We start from the raw sequence: 20,062 nt of genomic DNA on the forward strand, positions 1-20,062 counted from the left end.
CACCATGTATGCCCATACCTAACACCATGTATGCCCATACCTAACACCATGTATGCCCATACCTAACACCATGTATGCCCATACCTAACACCATGCAAAAAATTTGAAACCAAATCTTACGAGTTCCTCCCAACGTAGGTGTGAGGGCCGGCCCGAACTCTAGATGTGAGTTTGGACAGTTAATTGTTTGACATTGTATTAAGTGTGTGTGTGTGTGTGTGTGTGTGTGTGTGTGTGTGTGTGTGTGTGTGTGTGTGTGTGTGTGTGTGTGCGCGTGTGCGCGTGCGTCACCATTCCAGGGACAATGACATCACAGGAGTGTTGGACCACACCTTCTGTGTGGAGCACAACGCCTATGGGGAGATCATCCAGCATGAACTCAAACCCAATGGCAAGAGTGTCCAAGTCACAGAGGACACCAAAAAGGAGTATGTCAGGTATGGAGAGAAGTGTAACATCCTGAGTATTAGAAGAGGACTCTTTCTGTCTTTCTGTGCACTGACGGACTGTCTCCAACTGTTTGTTGTGTGTCTATCTTGTCTAGGTTGTATGTGAACTGGAGGTTCCTGCATGGTATTGAGGCCCAGTTTCTGGCCCTGCAGAAAGGCTTCAATGAAGTGATCCCACAGCACCTGCTCAAAGCCTTTGACGAGAAGGAACTGGAGGTAGACCATCTCATTCCCTATATCCGTGGCCAAAATGTCACACTTTTTTCAAACGCGCTGCTCCAATGCTGTACTGCTGCTAGCTGCCTCTATAAGACACAGTATGTTACAAGATCTGTTTGTACTAAACAGTGGTGGACAATAACAAAGTATCATGTACTTAAATAATTTTTTTGAGTAATACAAGTAAGAAATACAAGTACTACAGTACTTTTAACTTGAGTACAAAATTGACAGAGCAACGTTAACTTGTGGGTGAGTAACATTCGACCAGGACTATCTATACTTCTGCTCTAGTATTGGGGCAGAGTACTTTAACCGCCACTGCAATATGATTTTAAAACATCCCATGCCCACGCCATCTCTGCCCATAGCTGATCGTGTGCGGCCTGGGTAAGATCGACATTGCGGACTGGAAGTCCAACACGCGCCTGAAGCACTGCACGCTGGAGAGCAACATCGTCAAGTGGTTCTGGAAGGCGGTGGAGTCGTATGACGAAGAGAGGCGAGCCAGGCTGCTGCAGTTTGTCACCGGATCGTCCAGAGTCCCTCTGCAAGGCTTCAAGGCGTTACAGGGTGGGTGTGAACATGTGGCTTGTGAGAGAGAGGACAGGAGCGTGAACATGTGCTTACAATCTGAGTGCACGTAGCATAGAGAAGTGCTGTATGTAGTAGTAGTAAGTCAGTGGTTCTCAAACGTTTTCAGGTCAAGCATCCCGAAAAGTACATGTATTTGGCCGTGGACCCCCATCTGAAATTCTTTTGTGCCAGGGACCCTGTAAAAATATATTATGATTTTTTATTTCAGATTGACTTTTCTTGGCAACAATGTTTTTAGTTAATTGTTTGACATTGTATTGTGTGTGTGTGTGTGTGTGTGTGTGTGTGTGTGTGTGTGTGTGTGTGTGTGTGTGCATGTTTCTTGTAGGTGCTGCCGGACCCAGACTCTTCACCATTCATCAGATCGACGCCAACGCCAACAACCTGCCCAAAGCTCACACGTGGTGTGTATAGACGGACACACACCATAGCTGCATACATTATGTTCAGGCGCCTGAGTGTCTTCTCTATGTCTCTCGTTCATATTTCTCTCCCTCTCTTTTGTCTATCCCTCTTGCTCGTATCTCTTCCCCCTGTTCACGTCTTCCATCGTTTGTCTGTGTTCCTCATTCGTCTCTCTTTGCTCTCTCCAGCTTCAACCGGATCGATATTCCCCCCTACGAGAGCTACGACAAGCTGTGCGACAAGCTGCTGACTGCTATCGAGGAGACGTGCGGCTTTGCTGTGGAATGAGTGAATCCTTTTGCAGGGGTGTGTGTGTGTGTGTGTGTGTGTGTGCGCGCATCACTATGTCAACAAAGTAGCGACACTCTCACTGACTGTCACCACACTGCACATGCAAGCCCCTCCTCGGACACACGGCAGGCGGATGGCAGGCCAGAACGCAGGCTGAAGCCACAGAATGGCTCACAGACTTCCCCCTCCATGTTCTTCCCTTACGACTTATCTTTTGTTTTGTTTTATTCAGCTGCTATGAGAGACTTGAAGGTTGCTGACCTAGAGACCCCCACAAGGATGTTGCTTTGGCTTGACATTTTTATTCTATGATTGAATTCTTTTCATTTTATCCTCTGGTCTGATTTGTGTGATTCGAACGCTGAAATTCAAGGCAGCATGAATAAAGTCTGCAGCCAAGGCGACATACATTTTCTGTTTTCGTTCGTTTTTTTGCGGGGTGTTGTTTTCCAGTGTGATGCATAAGGGCCAGTTGTTTTTCAGTCTACAGTATGTCCATTTAGCTTTCAATCCAAAGGATTCCAGTTATACGTTTCTCATCTCTGTTCACTGCTGAAGAATCAACAGGCTTGATTTTCATATTGGACTGAATTGACCCCTGCGCTGCTCTTTGATCTTTAACATGGAGTCTACAGCTAGCCATATCTTGCCCACAGTAGCCGTTCTAACCTCAACTAATACAACCTCAGACTGCCATGGCCGCCTGGGGCATCAACTGAATAAACAACGCTGACTCATCCATCATACCTCACTGGTATGTTTTTTGACATATGAAGGGTCTCCTTCCAAAATGCTCTACACTATCTGTTTTGGCAAGATTCAGTATTCCTTTACAGTTGTAGTTTATGTCCATGCTAGTGATTATTTCACAAAAGGAATATTTTGTTTTGCATGTGTTAAATGTAAAAGATAAACGGGAGCTGTCATATGTCATGCCAATACCAATGAGATGCCGGAAGTGTGTGTGGAAGTTGGTCAGGTGTTGGCATTTTTGTGAAATGGAGTAAAGCTTGAACAGTACAGAGGGACGCTTTGTTACAAAGAGCAAGCTCTTTTGAAGAAGGTGTCCGCCTCACCGAATGCACGTGTACCGTAGGGGTGTGTGTGTGTGTGTGTGGGGGGGGGGGGGGGGGGGGGAGGGGTCATATTTGTTATAGTGTGTGTGTGTGTGTGGTGCACACGTTGGTGTGCATGTATGTGAGGGTAGACATGTCCCCCCCCCCCCCCCCCTATGAAATGGCATCAGATTAATCTCACACTGTGTAGGTGACCGGAAAGCCACTGTACTGGCCCCTATGATTTATTTTATTTTATTCAGCACAGTTGCAAATTTGCATGTTTTATTTGTATTTCCCCCCTCCTCTGAGTCAGCATAGCATAGCACAGCACAGTTCTGGTCAGCTCATGTATGAAAAGCATCCAGAGAATTTGTCCAGGGGACAGGTCATGTTGAAAGTTTATCAAGAGAGACAGAAATGCTTTTACAGTGACATTTTTAAAACGTGTATATATATATATATATATATATATATATATATAAAGCCAGTAGAAAATTTCTCTCTCTCTCGCCACTTTAGAGCACTTTACATCCCCAGCGGTGATGGCAGGAGAGGCTTTCTTCAGAAGAGATGAAAATGACCCCAAATATACCATATTTTATTTGCAAGCGTACAGATGCATTAGAAATATACAGAGTAAAAAGTATCTATATACCTGTATATTTTTTTAGTATATATATATATATAAATATATATGTATGTACAAATACATAGCTATTTTCTATATGGCTGCTTGTACTTTATGTTCATTTTACATGCTAGCATGTTGGTGTCTGTCACAGGCCTCTGTTGCATTCTCAGGCCACGTCGTCTGATCATTTTTGGTTCCTCTTTGCATTTGATTTTTAGATTTTTCTTTTTTTCTTTGGGAGGGGGGGGGGGGTGTAATTCTGTGACGAGAGCGCTAAACGTGAAGGGATGTTTATGAAGGTTCACATGTTTGATCCTTTGTCTGAAACCAGGGCAGACTGCAACACCGTTTCTATTTATTGGACCCCCCCCCTGCCCCCCTAACTTCTTCCTTAACTTTTCATTCAGAAAACATTTAGCTAAATATTACACACAGACATGTCACATGGCATAATAGATTGAATTCATAACATTTTCTTTTTTTTGTCTTTATTTTTCTTTAGAGAAAAAACGTGTGCCTGTTTGTGAGATGATCGCGTGTGTGCGTGTGTGTGTGTGTGTGTGTGTGTGTGTGTGTTTACACGGTCCCTTCCTTGGACACATAATGGTGCACCTGTGTCCCTTTGTGGGCTACCAAATGAAACATCACTTCAGACCACAGAGAGGTTACCGTTTGCACAACTCCCTCTCCCTAGAGGCTCCCCCCAAACATCCCCCTGCATGAATGGATGCTGAACAGATAAATGCCTATTTATTTGCAGTTTATTAGTTGTCCTCCTAGAAAAATGTGTTGACATCTGTTTTTGTTTTGTTTTAAAACTGCCTGCTGTCAATAGTGATTGCTTGCAACCATGAACAGTTTCTTACATGAAATTCAGAAACCTGTGTGTGTGAGTGTGCATGCGCACAGCTCAGAGCCTCCTGAAGAGACAAAACACCACGAACCGGTGTTATTTGTACAGTATGTATCATTTTGTTCATGCCGTTATGTGACTCGCAAGCGGCAACCTTTGATTTGACCTTTATAACTTTATAACCAGACTCAGAAATGGAATAGTTTTTTTGGGGGGCGGGGCACACGTCACACATCAACCATTATGTAGATACATATGCAAAGTTCTTGATATGTACAAATTTACAATACATCCAATGTCCACGCACGCAAGCATGCACACACACACACACACACACACACACACACACTCTGCTCCACCTTATACAGTACTGTATGTCCTTTTCTCATGGGTATGTGGAGCTCTCTGGCTTCGAGTATTCACTGAGGAATGCATTGGGGGTTCAGTGCTTCCAGACATAAGTGGACTGTTTTTTTATTAATCCTCAATTTAGCAACGAGTGTACATCCTAGGCAAGATTCCGATGTCCATTCAACAGTCTAAGACGAGACAGCCTGTAAAGTGTGCTTTGTTGCCTGATGCCAGAAATGTGTGTGAAATCTCTAAATCTGATCGGAATCATGCAGCCTGGTGTTCATGAATACACAGATGTGTTCAGAACACTGCCACGATTAACTCAACTAGTGATGAGTCTACAATTATTATCAAGACCCCTCTCCACACTTTTATTCATTCATTTTCACTTCTGCGGATAATAGTTTTTTCTGTGTAAAATTAATTGATTTAATTGATACAATTTGCAAAAAACTTGTTTTTCACCACCAATATTTTATTTCTGTTTTCTTTTGTGTATTTATTATTACAGTGTGTGTTCATAGTTTTTCACATCTGCTGCTCTGTGAGCTTTGTAACTGACACCTGTACATAAGGAAAATTAAAAAAGGCAAATATTAAACTTCTTGTACCCTTGCAGAAAACTGAGCAATAAAACCATGCTGTTTGAAACTCACAGCATTATGTTTCATAGAACCACTGGTGTTCTCCTTATTGTCTAGAACATTCCATGCACCACCAGTCTGTGATCGTTCTCAGCTTGAGAGTCAAGTCAACCTTTTCACAAGCTGGGTGAAATCCTGAACTGCGAGGCCAGTGCTTGCGCAAGGGCAGGGCATCTAAAGATCTTTTGAACATTCTCATTTCCACTTAGAATTTACATTCACAGTGAACCATTCAGATAACATTGAAATGTAGGTTACATACTGTATGTCTGTGACAGATCAAAATCCAAACAGTTCAGTGAGAGACCCTGTGATGTGAGGCTTCACTGAGGAACAGAACTTAGAAGACATTGATAAGCGACAGCGTACACCCATGATTACGCCACTGACCTTAGCTGAGACCTTATGAACATCGGTATCTTGATAGCACATCGATAGCATGTCATAATCCAAGAAAACCTGCGTCTCCCGTCCATCCGTCACACCTCCTGACCTCCATATATGGTTGCCAATCCATCACGCCTCGTGACATCATGGATACGTCATGCCACCATATATGGCCATCTCCAATTCTTCATATATGAAGATCATGACACTGACCTCATCTAACCCTGGATAACCATACATGGAGAAGACTGGATCATCACCTAGATCTGCATATATGGAGCCGGCCAGCAACTCTACATCTGACCTCAAACCCTTAATCTGACCCGTTCTGACATTGACATGTTGATCCTACCCCACCTGCCCTTCCTGTTCTGACATTCCATATGTTGATCTGACCTCATCAAACCCTGTACACTCAAGACACGCTCCATATATGGCCAGTACAGATATAATTCCATTATGTTGATCTGGCCGCCCCATGCCAAAGCGCCAGCACTCGCCCAGCAATCTGCCGTCACCCAGGTGCATGCGTGCACGCAACCTCGCCCTACCTCACTTCTCGCCCTCAGGGCGTCTTACTGGTTAGGCTATAGGAAAACTTAAGGGCAGAGTGGATGGAGCATGTGCAACAGGTCTGCAGGCAGGTCAGTAGGATATGTGGCCGTTGCCCTATCCGCTGAGCTACCCAGGCCAGATGCTACCATATGGATATGTGGCCATTTTTTAAATGTTAAAGTTGAAATAGCTTATATAGGAGCAGCAGTCGTACCCATACAGCAGAGAGCTACTAAGGAATGTCTAATACAACTGCTGTTCTAAATCCTTTAAACCCATTGACCTTATACCGGCCTTGAAACATACCTTAGTTCAGTGATACTCAACCTCAGGCCCGCGGGCCACATCAGGCCCGCGGCACCATTATGACTGGCCCACCAATAAAAATCTAAAAAAAAGAAGAAGAAAAAATCTGGAAAATGAAATAAGAGATGGGGAGAGATGCAATGCAAATGAAAGACATATACTGTGTATCCCTATTCCCTGACATAATTTTATAGCTAAACGGACAGAATTCTATTTTATTTGAATGATGAAACCAGCTGCCATTAATAGTTGGAAATGGAAATGGAAATTGCGGAAATGGAAATTGCGGAAATTGTAATTGCGGAAATTGCGGAAATGGTGGAAATGGAAATTGCGGAAATTGCGGAAATGGTAATTGCGGAAATGGTGGAAATGGAAATTGCGGAAATTGCGGAAATGGAAATTGAGGAAATTGCGGAAATTGCGGAAATGGTAATTGCGGAAATTGCGGAAATTGCTCTTCACTTATAGCTATCTATTTTCAGGTAGATTGTTTTATTTTACTCAGTCAGCCATATCACTACTCATTTTTTTTCATGAAAAAGGTCATAGCTGGGTAATCTATTTTCAGGCAAATTGTGTTTATTGTATTTTATTTTACTCAGCCATAACAATTTATTTTCTGTTAACCAACTTGCTGGCTGGCTGGCAGGCAGACAGCTACTCATAGACAGGCAGACAGACAGACAGATACTCATGGAGAATTGGACAGGCAGGCAGTCAGACAGCTACTCATAGACAGGCAGACAGACAGCTACTCATGGAGAATTGGACAGGCAGGCAGACAGCTACTCATGGACAATTGGACAGGCAGGAAGGCAGACAGCTACTCATAGACAGACAGACAGCTACTCATGGACAATTGGACAGGCAGGAAGACAGACAGCTACTCATAGACAGACAGACAGCTACTCATAGACAATTGGGCAGGCAGGCAGACAGCTACTCATAGACAGACAGCTACTCATGGACAATTGGACAGGCAGGAAGGCAGACAGCTACTCAGACAGGCAGACAGACAGCTACTCATGGACAATTAGGCAGGCAGGCAGACAGCTACTCATAGACAGGCAGACAGACAGCTACTCATGGACAATTAGGCAGGCAGGCAGACAGCTACTCAGACAGGCAGACAGACAGACAGCTACTCATGGACAATTGGACAGGCAGGCAGGCAGACAGACAGCTACTCATAGACAGGCAGGCAGACAGCTACTCATAGACAGGCAGACAGTAAGACAGCTACTCATTGACAGACAGACAACTACTCATGGACAGGCAGGCAGGCAAAGAGCTACTCATGTTATGTTATGTTATTATAACAGCTACTCATGTTATGTGCAATAATTTGTGCAGTTATGGAAACAGCTCTTTGTGTTTATGCAAGAAAATGTAACACATTTATTTATTTACATATTGTGTGCATGCACATTGTACTTTGATACATTTTGCGAAAATAAAGCAATTGAAAGTGAGAAGTTATCAAGTATCATTAATGTCGTAATTTTATCTACTGGCCCCTTGCCATTTTTGTAATGTGGCCCACAGGTAAATCTATTTGAGTATCCCTGCCTTAGTTACACCAATAGTGGTCTCTTATTGGCGGAGGGTTTGCACCGACAGCCGATTTGCTCAGGCACATATGTAAATTCTCCATTCATTGTCAATGGCATTTAATGTTTGTGTTCAGACAGAATCTATAGCAGTTTGTAGGAAGGGCTAGCGCCTTTCAAAAATATTTATGGGTTTAGGTTATTTTCAATCAGTTCAAACCAAAACACATTTTGTCAAAGTTTTCCTTGCAAAATCTCCAGGGAAATTATGCCCAAGGGAAATGTTTCTTGAGAACAAATGTTATGCTACACCCATTCAGTGATAGATATTGGAGGCTGTGTCAAAAAGACCAAGTGAGCCTTTACTGAAACTTTTCCTGGTGTGGATTGGAATAAAGACCATTGTGTCGTCCCATTGTGTACACTGTTTGAGGGGTGCTAGCCCCTCCTATAGCCAGCTTTGTGTGTACCACGGATCTGAGGATGTGAGGACATAGAGGATGACAATTGTGATTGGCCGGAATATTATGCATGTTTTTTTTTAACAAAATCCAGCTAGTGTGACTATTCATTTGACAATGAATGTCTGAAGAAACCTGGCTCTGGTCCATAGCCTTACTGCTCTTGCTAAATGCAACGGCATTAGAACTATGGACCAGAGCTACAATGGGGGGCTTGAGTTTTATTTTTTAGAGAGATGGAGAGCGATATGCAGCAAGGTAGTCTGGATCGGGAGTCGAACCAATAACATGCCTAGGTGCCCGGACCACCATTTACTTTCATTAGATGTTGACATAACATGCATTACTGGGACCGGATGGCTGAAATTATAATACATCAAACCATAAATAATATGGTTGGCTTAAGAGTCATTCATAGCAATTAAGCGGATGATTTTAGTTTGAGGCACTAGCCCCTCCAATGCATGGCTTTTGAAATGTCACCCAAGTCTATGGACTTTAATGTTTGTTTAGAGCACTACAAATTATTGCCAGCCATTTAGGCCACTGATGTGAGACAAATATAGATACATCTTATGACCGTTTTTGTTCATACCAAAAACACTGCATTCACGTCTCAGAACAGTGAATCTGAAATAAATGAATCTAAGTCAACATTACCAGGCACCCCTCCCTTCACAAGTGTGAAGTTTCACAATGTCAGCTTCCCACGGTCAATTATAAAGGGCCAAGAACTATTCAAAATTTGTCTGGAAAAGGCTACTTTTACATTTTAAACTATAAAATCGTAGTCCATGTTAAAGTACCAATTTCACATTTTTTATTTAGTCCATCTTTCTAAACCTTTAAGTGACCATTTCTCATTGAAAACAATGCAAAAGTGTGTCTTAAAGTGTGCTCTACCAATTGGTCGACCAGACTGTAAGCGCTCCTTAATTCTCAGACAATACATCCATCAGACAGCTGCGTTACAAAATCAATTTTATTAGTTGCCATTTTAAAATTCAAAGGACTTATCAAGTTCAGGACCCTTGAATACAAACTCAGAATCCGTTGCCATAGACTTCACCCCCTCAGCTTCATCCTGGAATGGAAATGAAACCATGTTAAGATAAAAGCACATTCCTTTAAGGACTGCTTCACCACTTTTCAACCCATCTTCATACAATTGGTCCTCACTTGTTCATGATAAAATATATATATATATATATATATATATATATATATTTTTTTAAATAAAGTCCTTGGTCAAGATTTTTCAAAAATATAAAATGGCACAAAGTGACGTACTGTGAGCTTGTCTCCTTTTGAATAGCCAATGAAAAAAAAAGAAAAACTAAAGATTACAGATCCTTTAATGGGTAAAAAATATCCCACTTCTAAGAATCAGTGTTATAAGAGTTGTAGAACACCTCATTTTTAGCCCATAGTCTAACGTCACATTGAATATAACCAATATACAAGCCTAGATCTGCCTTTATTTTTTTTATAAATTATTAAAACACAAGCACTCACGTCAGCGAAGAACCTTTCGATGAGGCCATGTGCAGCTTGGTACACCATGTCATTAGCATGGTTCTGCAGTGTCTCCAAATGATCCAGCCCACCCAGTTCTTCAACCAGAAGGCACAGTTTCTCCGTCTCTCCCAGCTTCTCAGCCGCCTTTAACAAAATGGAAGGGCTCATATCAGTATACAGTAAATTATGTACTTGCAGTGGAGATGTAATTAAGTTTTTCTACCATTGCATTTCATGGCCAGCTGCAATAAGACTACTGAGGTGGGCAATGTCCACAAAAGAGTTAAACATGAACCATTGCAGTTATTTGGCAAGTGAGTGTATAAATTATGCAAAGAAAGTACATACAGCGACTGCATTTGAGACTACAAAATGCAGCTCCTTACCAAGAAGATGTTGCTGATACAATCCAGTATAACCAGGATGGTTTTGGAATCTTTGACTTGCAGCAGGTCAATAATGGCCTCTAGTGCTCCACTCTGAACCAGCTGCACCACCTGCTCCACCGTGCCCCCACTGGTGAAGTTGGTGACTGCCCACACTGCCTCCCTTTGACTTTTGAAGTCACCCTGAAAGAAATTACTCTACTTAATCACACATTCAGCTCAGTGGCCTTGTGGTTAGAGTGTCCACCCTGAGACTGGGAGGTCGGGTTCAATTCCCGGCCGGGTCATACCAAAGACTATGAAAATGGGACCCAGTGCCTCCCTGTTTGACACTCAGCATCAAGGGTTGGATTGGGGGTAAGTCCCTGCGACATACTAGCGTCATGTCCAGGGGGTGTACATGTACATGTACATCAAGCTGCCTCACGCTACAGAAACAGGAGATAGGCTCCTGCCCTATGGGCCCCATGGCTCGGCAAGGCTACTTCTTCAATCACATTCAATTCATTATTGTGCAAACCAGTCATTTTATAGCCATGTTGCTTACAGAATACCTAGAGCCGTCTAGCCATTTAGATGCCACTAAACTCAGTAACCTTTGTATTTAATATACAAGTCAAATTACATAAATGTATCACGCTTGTGATCAGTTTTGGGTAATAAACACCAGAAATGCTCAAAATCACCAGATTTTTTACTGCAGCGCAACATCCATCCAATACGATACAAACTATTGGTGTACTTACATTTCTGAGGACGTGTACCAGCGGGGGCAGTAAGCCACAGGTAATGATTTGTTGAATTTGCAGGCATGACCCTGCTGCAATGTTGGACAAGGCCCATGCTGCCTCCTTCTGCACACTGGTCTTAGGGTACCTCAGCAGTTGAGGCAGGACAGCCAAAACATCAGCATCAATGGCCACCTGGGTCTGTACATCTGATCCACTGACTATGTTCCCAATGCAGCGTAGTGCTGGAACCTGGGGAGCATAAAACAGCACCGAGTCAGCAGCATTTCAGCCTAGAATTGTTGCCTGCCATTCAAAGAACACATTTTACTGGTACTTTGACAATCAAACTACATTCAAATATAGCCATATTCAGCTAGTACGTCCTCACAAGCAGCTACCGAAGAAAGCAAAGGATGTTACCATCATAATTCACCAACTGACATGACCACAAAAACTGTCATGTTGAATAGCAACTCCTTAATGTTGACTACAAGTCTTCTGAATAAGCCCCAGTCAAAGAAAATGAATCCTGAGAAACGTTACCGTTACACAGATCTCCTCATGTCCCATAAGAACCACCAGCTGAGGAACAATGCCAGCTTGGACCACGACATCAATGCGGTCGTTGGAGCCATCCGTGAGGTAGGAGATAGCCCAGCATGCATCAGCAAGCACATCTTTATCAGTGTGGTGCAGCAGCTGGGTCACAGCCGGCAGTACCTGGTGGGGGACCATAACATGAAACCCCTTTGTAGAGTCCATAACACAGGGTATGTCATCGTGAGCCACAAATATGCATAAAACGTTACCTGCTGGACTGCAGACATGGGTGGAAACGGATTCTTGTGGCGGCACAAGTTAGACAGTGTCCAAGTCAGGTTACGCAGGTAACCCACCTGGAATAATACAGTTTACAAATTGTCAAGTTATGTTCTGGACAAGCCCAGCTAAAACAAAATGCATTTAATTCAAGCAACTGGAAACTGCTGCTCTAAATTTCAAACTCAATTTACAGGTGTTTCAGGAGTTATCCGGGACAGCAATGCTGGCATGACATTGCAGTTGATCAAGGCATCTCGATAAGCTGGACCATCACCTGAGAAAATAAACCAATTAGTGGCTACAAATCCCAACATGCCATTTGATGAAAACCCAGGCCAGGCTAGATCGAGGAGCCTTTTATTCCATTTCCAGTCCAGATACATTTTTAAATTTCAGCTTTACCAGCAATGTTTCCTAGAGCCCAGACAGCCTGCTCACTGATGTGCAGATGTGGTGAGGCCAGCAGGTTGATGAACACTGGCACAGCTCCATGCTCCACCACCTGAAAATAGACCATTTGTTTCAAATCACTATTAGAAAAACAAAACAACCTCATTATCCTACACCTCCAAGCTTTATAGAGTCAAACCCACTCTTGAGGTAGAGCAAAGTACTGGTTCCCAAACATTTATGGGTCCCTTTATTTTGTTTTTAATTTAGATAATAGAATTTCCTGAATTAAACATTTCTTTCAAAGTCATTTCATGAATAAATTAGTAAGAAATTCCATAAATTAGAAAACAAATGTTTAAAGGACCACTTCACAACCCATCTTCATACAATAGGTCCTCACTAATAATCATGATAAAATGGCACCATTTTATTTTCCTGCTCAGTCTGTCTCATAGGAGGGCTGTGGGCAGTTCAGAAACCAGTCCACCAGTGACATCGATGAGGAATCCAAGCAAATAGAAAATGCATGCTTTCTAGTCCTGCATTTTGTTTAAAAAAAATATGCCCAATGATGAAGTCACTGGTGGACGGGTTTCTGAACTGCACACATCCCTCCTATGAGCTATGAGACAGACTGAGTCGGAAAATTTGACGATAGGTTGAAAAGTGGTCCTTTAAGTAGTAAGGATATAGGCTACATAACATTATGCACCTGTTGTGTATGCCATGAGGTCCCAGATGCAATGTTGGTGAGAGCCCAGGCTGCTTCAAACTGCAACAGAAGATCATCATCCCTACCCAGGAACTCTACAAAACGAGTCAGCAATCCTGCATCTACAACCTCCTTCAGAGGAGGATCCTTCTCCCGTGACAGCAGCTTCCTAGGAGAAGACGACAGAACTGGTTAACCTTAGGATTAGTCTGTAGCAGAGATGGAAATCAGGAGGAATAAAATAAAAATGTAACCCAACTTTTTCAAGTATAGGCTCACCAGTCCATGTTCTATGGCCTCTTAAGCCTGGCCTAGTGTTCATTTCCCTGAGGGGGGAGAATGGCACCAGCCAGTTTCTAATTAAAAGGTGCTTAATCCGATGCCCCAAATGTTCGAGAGGCATACGGGGTGCTTGTACAATGCATTACTCTGTAGTTCTCAATAAAGATGCGTTTTAATACCGTTTGTGGCCGATTCGGTCGGAAGTTACCAATGGCCATAGATGGCGGTAGTGAGGGACGCATCCGGTGAAAGCCGGAATTATGATCAACGTAAACGGAAAGTAAACGAGGGGGCCGGGAAATGGCGTTCGGCCACAAACTGGATTAAAACACTTCTTTGAGAACTACGGACTAAGACATTGTAAAAGCACCCCGTAGGCCTCCAACATTTGGAGCATCAAGGTAAGCACCTTCCATTTGTACATGTTCGGAGTTCTAAGGGGGCACAATCGATGATACATCTAAGAGTCTAAATTTTAGGCTAATAATTACCCGGCCTACAGTAATTCACTAGGTAGGTAGCCTTAATGCATTACAATATTTAAAATCCTCAGTGTCAGCTACATTTGGACCAATATTGCTGCCTATGGTGGTTTACCTGGCTGCCTGACAACCTTGAGCTTGCATGATCTTGCAGTCGCTGTTAACAGCTCCAATGATATCCTCAAGAGTCATCATCATGAATAGCTCCTAAACACGACAGAAAGTTTATATGATTTAATTAAATAATCTGAGTAAGAGTTACACTTGCGAGATCTGTGTGGGGGAAAAAAAGTGACTAGCTGACATTTTTGCTGGTGGTGTGATCGGGTGAGAGACCATCATCATCAGGGAGCGATGACAGAGTTATGTTTCTGCGCTTTAGAAAGTTTTCGTTTTTCTGAGCTTTCCGCAGCTCCACGGTCTCCGTAATCCTTTTCTCCCGAAGTTTCTGAGTGCAAAAGTGACATGGAAAGAAATTATGATCGATAAGTTATCTAACTAACCATTGTATTACAGCAGGTTATCACATGGCAACTTACAGTGGGATCCTTTCCCTTGTTTTTGAATTTAGAGATGCGATCATCGGCGGTAACATTCTTGGTAGGCATCGTGGACATTGACTACAAACTGGAGACAAATTGGAGAGCGCACTGAACCACAATCAATCAGAACTGTAACGTGAGTCGGAGAGCTTTAATAACCCATCCCATTCCGGGTCACTCAGGTGAATGTATTTAGCAATGATTTTTGCAACGCCCCCCTGCCAATGATCCAAACAGCAACTAATAAAGAACCACGGTATCGGTTTCCATGGGATGGCCAAACGAACGTCACGGCACGCAAAAAGGTAATTTAAAAGATGTGATTTTCCTTTGAGTGTGTGATTGTGTGAATCTGTGTAGACTGTCTGTGACTGTCAGTGTCACTGCGTAGCGGCGTCGCCTATCAGTTTTCACAGCGGGCGCATGTAGCCTACTTGTCTTGACAATAGAGGGCAGCATTACCAAAGTCGTGTGTGTTTGTGTGTGTGTGTGTGTGTGTGTGTGTGTGTGTGTGTGTGTGTGTGTGTGCTGCAGAAGAGACCATTGGCAAAAACAGCGGGGTATATAAATGATAAATCGAACAGGAGGAGATTGAAAGAGAGAAAGTGATCGTGTCTCCCAGCTGAAGCTCTCCAGGGTCTAATGGCCAGGAAGGGCTGAACAATAGAAACCCAACTAGACATTTCCCCCAGCCATAATCATTTCCTTTTTCATAATAATGTAGATTGCAGGAGGAACCACGCATGAAGCACAGCCAGATTCCTGACTACTGACACCTCTTCTGTGGGCAGTAGGCCTACCTTGAGGACAGGTCAGGTCCCTAACCAACCATAGCCATTTCCTTTTGTCTACAACAGCCTCTCTGACTCTGACTGTTCACAGGCATATAATGTGGGAAAACTATTTCAGTACGATTTACCTAGAGCAGGAAGGCCAAGGAGCATCTCCAGTGGAGTAACTTGCAAATATGCCTTGCTCAAAAGTAGCCTACTGTATCACAGAGAAGAGATGTCCAGTGCTGTGACAGCCTTGTGTATGTACTGTAGGCCTACATGTAGGCTATATATCAGCAGAGAGCAGTCATAATACAGCTATCCAAAGCCTTCAAACTATATATATATAACAAAATATAACAATTATTTCACAATCATGGCCACTTAAGCAACAATTACTTAAATCTAGAAAGTGCTACCTTCCATTCAAACCCCTCAAACATGAGGGCATATGAGGTATGCGGTCAACTGTATGGCTGGCTCAGGGAAGAGGACGCCCCTGCCTTGCATAGTCCCGTGGGAGGTAAATCTTAATGATTGGGCATGGGATACAAGCTAAGGCTTGATCACCCTTTAGCTGGCCACCTTTGATGAGGGTGTATAGTGTTTGAAGGCCGAAACACCCGCTGATTCAAAGAGACACTACTGAGGATGTGTCCCGAAATTGACATCATGCCCTAGTTACACTTCCCAATGCCACTCTTAACATCAAGGCAAATCTCATGTGAGCCCACACCATCTATTGGCACAATGGACAGTCTTATGAGTTTTATGATTCTGAAGATAAGATTTTTATTGATCCTGCGTGGGAAATTCAGTTGCCTTCTTCACTCTTTCTTTTAGTTGAGTTCATTCATATCCTCACTGGCCCCTTTTCCACCAGGCTTGAACCGGTTCCGTTCTTAGTCCATTAACCTTTTCCACCAGGCTTGAACTGGTTCCGTTATAGTCCATGAACCGGAGCCCCAAAATTGGAACGTTAATTACGAATTGAGTGGGCGAAACCATAACCTATATTAAATTGTTTATAGGATCAATATAAGTAAATTAATATATGATCACCTTTCCACAGGAGTCATTTTTGAGGGGCGCTATGTCACACAAACATTGTGTTAACACAAAAATGGACTGGACTGCCATTGACTTTGAATGGCCATCTTTGAGTGTTTGTGTAAACACAAACATTGAAGATGACAAGATGACACAGATTGTGATCGGAATGAGATTGATTTTTTTCATATTTATCATCACACATTTTGTTTGCGAACGCAGTGAGCACTTACTATGAGACCTAGCAGATCATGTCTGTGTGTGTGTGTGTGTGTGTGTCCCCTTTGTGCCCATATATGGAGCTGAGGGATTTGTGAATCACTCAGCTCCATATATGGGCACAAAAGGGGCCAGGTCCACATATAGCCTACAGTAACAGCGGGACAGACACACAGACAGACAGACATGCACACACACGAGCTGCGTTCGCTTCACGCGTTTGCGCGTCTTACTTGTATTTTAACCTACAGTAATATAACCAGTAAGACGCGCAAACGCGGGAAGCGAACGCAGCTGAGACCCTGCAGATCATGTCTGTCTGTCTGTCTGTGTGTCTGTCCCGCTGTTACTGTATGTGGACCTGGTCCCTTTTGTGCCCATATATGGAGCTGAGTGGACCTGGCCCCTTTTGTGCCCATATATGGAGCTGAGTGATTGCTGATGCAACACACTACATATTTGGATAGCGGGACAGACACACAGACAGACAGACAGACACACACACACACACAGACAGACATGATCTGCTAGGTCTCATAGTAAGTGCTCACTGCGTTCGCAATAATAATAAACCTTTGACTCTAACATTTGTATTCTGGAAAGTTATGCAAATTTGGGCTATATAACGTCTAGAAAACTTGTAATATAATAAATCAGTTTCATGGTGATAACTATTTCTAAAAAAGGTAGGCCTGCTGTAGGGCCCATTTATTAAATATAGTAGTATTTAAAATATTTTTTGACACAGAAACACATGTTTTATGGTCACGATTCACCAGGAGCCTGGATGGCTTGGTTCCAGGTTTATAATATTGTATAACTGTCCACCACCGCACCTCCTCCAAGCACTTAAACCCACTTTGTTCTGGTGTCCCCGATGGTTCTGTCCTCCTTTTTCTTCACCAAAAATTGCAGATCTAGATGCTCTTGTAGATCTGTTATTTTTGCTGAAGGTGTTTTCCAAATGTTCACTGACACCCACAATGACATACCAAGTATAAGGAGTGGACACTATAGTGTTACAGTGGTTAAGGCAGGGGAACATATACAAAAAAGTGTAGACAGTAGACACACTATTACACAAAACCCAGAATGAAGATGCTGTCTCACAAATCCAACTCAGTTGACTTGCCTGAAGTCAAATTGTTCAAGGAGGAGTGATCGTTTCCCAGCTATTTAAAGACCTAGGTCACTAATCTGCTTCTCTAACATTTAAACTACTCTGGTATTAATATCCTCCAGAGAGGAAAGGTGATGCATTAGTTCATCACTAAAATGTCCCTCAATTGCTGAACTAGAATGACTCTTTTTAGTAGCTGATTGCATTCGCCTGACCTCCTAGTCTTAATTACTGTAGATACTGCGCAGACTGAATATGGTGCAATAAATCTAGTTGGATAAAAAGAAAAAGAAAAAACCCTGCTAGGGGTCACAGCGGATCACTGTTGTGAACCATAAAAGAAAGTCATTGACAAGTGAGGTGGTTACTGGTTACAATATGAAAAAGACAATGGTGAATAATGACATGGGGTTATGGCAAGGTTAGGAGCATCAATCATAAGAGAGAAAAAAAATGTTGACGTTTTCTCAACCTCTCCTTTGTTTTCCTTCTCCCTTCTATTTTGAAGTGCTTCCTCTCTCTCTCGCTCTCTCTGTCTCTCTCTGTCTCTCTCAGCGATGGTACGTAAAATGATGGGTGAGCTCATTCGTTCTCCTATCCGCTTGCCGTCATCTCCAAGACGATGAAGAGATCAGATGGGGTCAGTGTCCATTACAGATTAAAACCATGGGAAACATGCAGTTCTCTATCGTATCGAGACCCAACATATTTCATATGTATGGGGAATGTCCCCACCTCACTTGTGACGTGGATACTGGCACGCACAGGTATATAAGGCCCAGGTGTGCGTGATTACACTAGTTTACTTGATCGACACCGCTTCTGAGTGACATCGAGGTGGAGAGATAGTCTCTTCACTCAGAGAACAAAGGTTACAAAGTAACCCAACAGTATTTTTTATATGTATTTTATCAGAGCTGGATTCAGACCCACTGCTGTGAGGACCATTGTACCACCAGTACATACTTGTGGATAAGCCACTTTACACATTGTCCAAAATATGATAATATGAATGAGGTCCCATGTGATAACATCATTTTATTTTCATTCAACCACTTAAAGGGTAAAAATCGAACCCATGACACCCTGTCATGCTAGGTGCCCCAGACAGCTACCCTAGCCGTCCATGCCACATTTGGATATATATATTTTTTTTCTTGTATTCCTAAATCCTAATCCAATACTTTGATGACCACCGATGACTGACGGAGTCTATCAGGTAGGAAACTCAAAGAGTCTCCTATTGTGAGCAGCCATCCGGTCATCAAATTATTTTCTTAGGAATGCGACAAAAACGACAAAATCTCCATGAATTCAAGGCTTCATGGTGTGTGTAATTGCTAGAAAATATATATTTTAACTACTCCTTTAATCCCTATCTTTACAATAAACCAAGACACCTCTGTCTGTCCTGTCTACATCCTCTTTTCCCCTCTGTGGGTTCAGCAATTGATCAATCAGCAATTTATCTGAAGTTGTACATTACAGCCCATTACATCATTATTTACCATGTGCATGAATGAATCAAGCTACACACGGGCGACTTACACAGACACGCTGCACACAGGCACTGTTAGACAGAGTGCTAACACAACTGTGCAGAATGTTAGCCCTAGAATTGGGATGCTTGGGTCCATGTGGTTAATTCCTTTCTACTGGTTGGTCAGGGTGCTTGTTCAGTGGTATGGAGGGGATCTGGGGAGATAGTGTGATTCTGTGAACAATGATTTGATTTGTAAAGGGGTGATTCTTAACCACATCTTCAGTCTACAAGCTTCCAACATGTCGCACCACAATGCGTTATTGTGAGTTATGAGCTTTGTAAGTGCCAAGATGAATATGCAAATTATAATAATGAAAATTTGTATTTCCAAAACAAACAATTTACAATTTAGGCATTTAGCAGACCCTTGATCCAGAGAAACTTACATTTAAACAAAAGATTGATAATCCTTCATGCCCTTATCAGTGCCACTGATACCATGTCCAGTGTTATTGCATTCTTTGAAATCCATAACATAGCTATAGAGCACAATTCAGCAAACCAAGGCAAATGCAGCTTGTGTAAGAACAAAGTAGATTGTTCTCTTTTCACTGAGTTGACTCAGCCGAGTGTAAAAAGTAATGACACACCAAGCAAGTATAAATAAGTAGGTCGGAGTGGCTTATTGTCAGTATCAGCCAAGCAACGAGGGCGTTTATCTCCTTTATAACATGCCAGCTAATAGTGAGACAAAGCCCATGGCTCGTGAGGCTACAGCGTGCTATC

At 42.7% G+C, this 20,062-nt stretch overlaps 2 protein-coding genes and 1 long non-coding RNA gene across 5 annotated transcripts in view; 2 read left to right on the forward strand and 1 right to left on the reverse strand.

Annotated features, from left to right (window-relative positions):
- LOC308310894 (E3 ubiquitin-protein ligase SMURF2-like) overlaps window positions 1-5,520 on the forward strand; it is a 93,408-nt gene extending 87,888 nt beyond the window's left edge. For all 3 annotated transcript variants that reach the window (XM_080757352.1, XM_080757353.1, XM_080757354.1), the window contains 5 exons: window positions 300-437; window positions 545-665; window positions 1,040-1,241; window positions 1,594-1,669; window positions 1,859-5,520. In XM_080757352.1, the coding sequence (XP_080613478.1) occupies window positions 300-437; window positions 545-665; window positions 1,040-1,241; window positions 1,594-1,669; window positions 1,859-1,958 (637 nt within the window). In that variant the 3' untranslated portion in view covers window positions 1,959-5,520. The remainder of the gene's footprint in view (window positions 1-299; window positions 438-544; window positions 666-1,039; window positions 1,242-1,593; window positions 1,670-1,858) is intronic.
- A 4,208-nt stretch (window positions 5,521-9,728) lies between these two features.
- kpna7 (karyopherin alpha 7 (importin alpha 8)) lies at window positions 9,729-14,703 on the reverse strand. Its single transcript, XM_080756775.1, has 12 exons — window positions 14,629-14,703; window positions 14,394-14,537; window positions 14,205-14,296; window positions 13,326-13,494; window positions 12,623-12,722; window positions 12,412-12,494; window positions 12,208-12,294; window positions 11,942-12,118; window positions 11,414-11,647; window positions 10,668-10,850; window positions 10,279-10,425; window positions 9,729-9,847 (listed from the first exon to the last, which is right to left on the reverse strand). Exons 1-12 carry the CDS (start codon window positions 14,695-14,697, stop codon window positions 9,761-9,763), a joined length of 1,572 nt encoding a protein of 523 aa, XP_080612901.1. The 5' UTR covers window positions 14,698-14,703; the 3' UTR covers window positions 9,729-9,760.
- The window catches only part of LOC308310442, a 36,301-nt gene continuing 30,114 nt past the window's right edge, over window positions 13,876-20,062 (forward strand). The window contains exons 1-2 of the long non-coding RNA XR_013963493.1: window positions 13,876-14,008; window positions 18,349-18,433. This is a non-coding gene — a long non-coding RNA (uncharacterized lncRNA). The remainder of the gene's footprint in view (window positions 14,009-18,348; window positions 18,434-20,062) is intronic.

The sequence above is a fragment of the Protomyctophum bolini genome (assembly GCF_963924005.1).
Source record: "Protomyctophum bolini genome assembly, chromosome: 3".
Lineage (NCBI taxonomy): Eukaryota > Metazoa > Chordata > Actinopteri > Myctophiformes > Myctophidae > Protomyctophum > Protomyctophum bolini.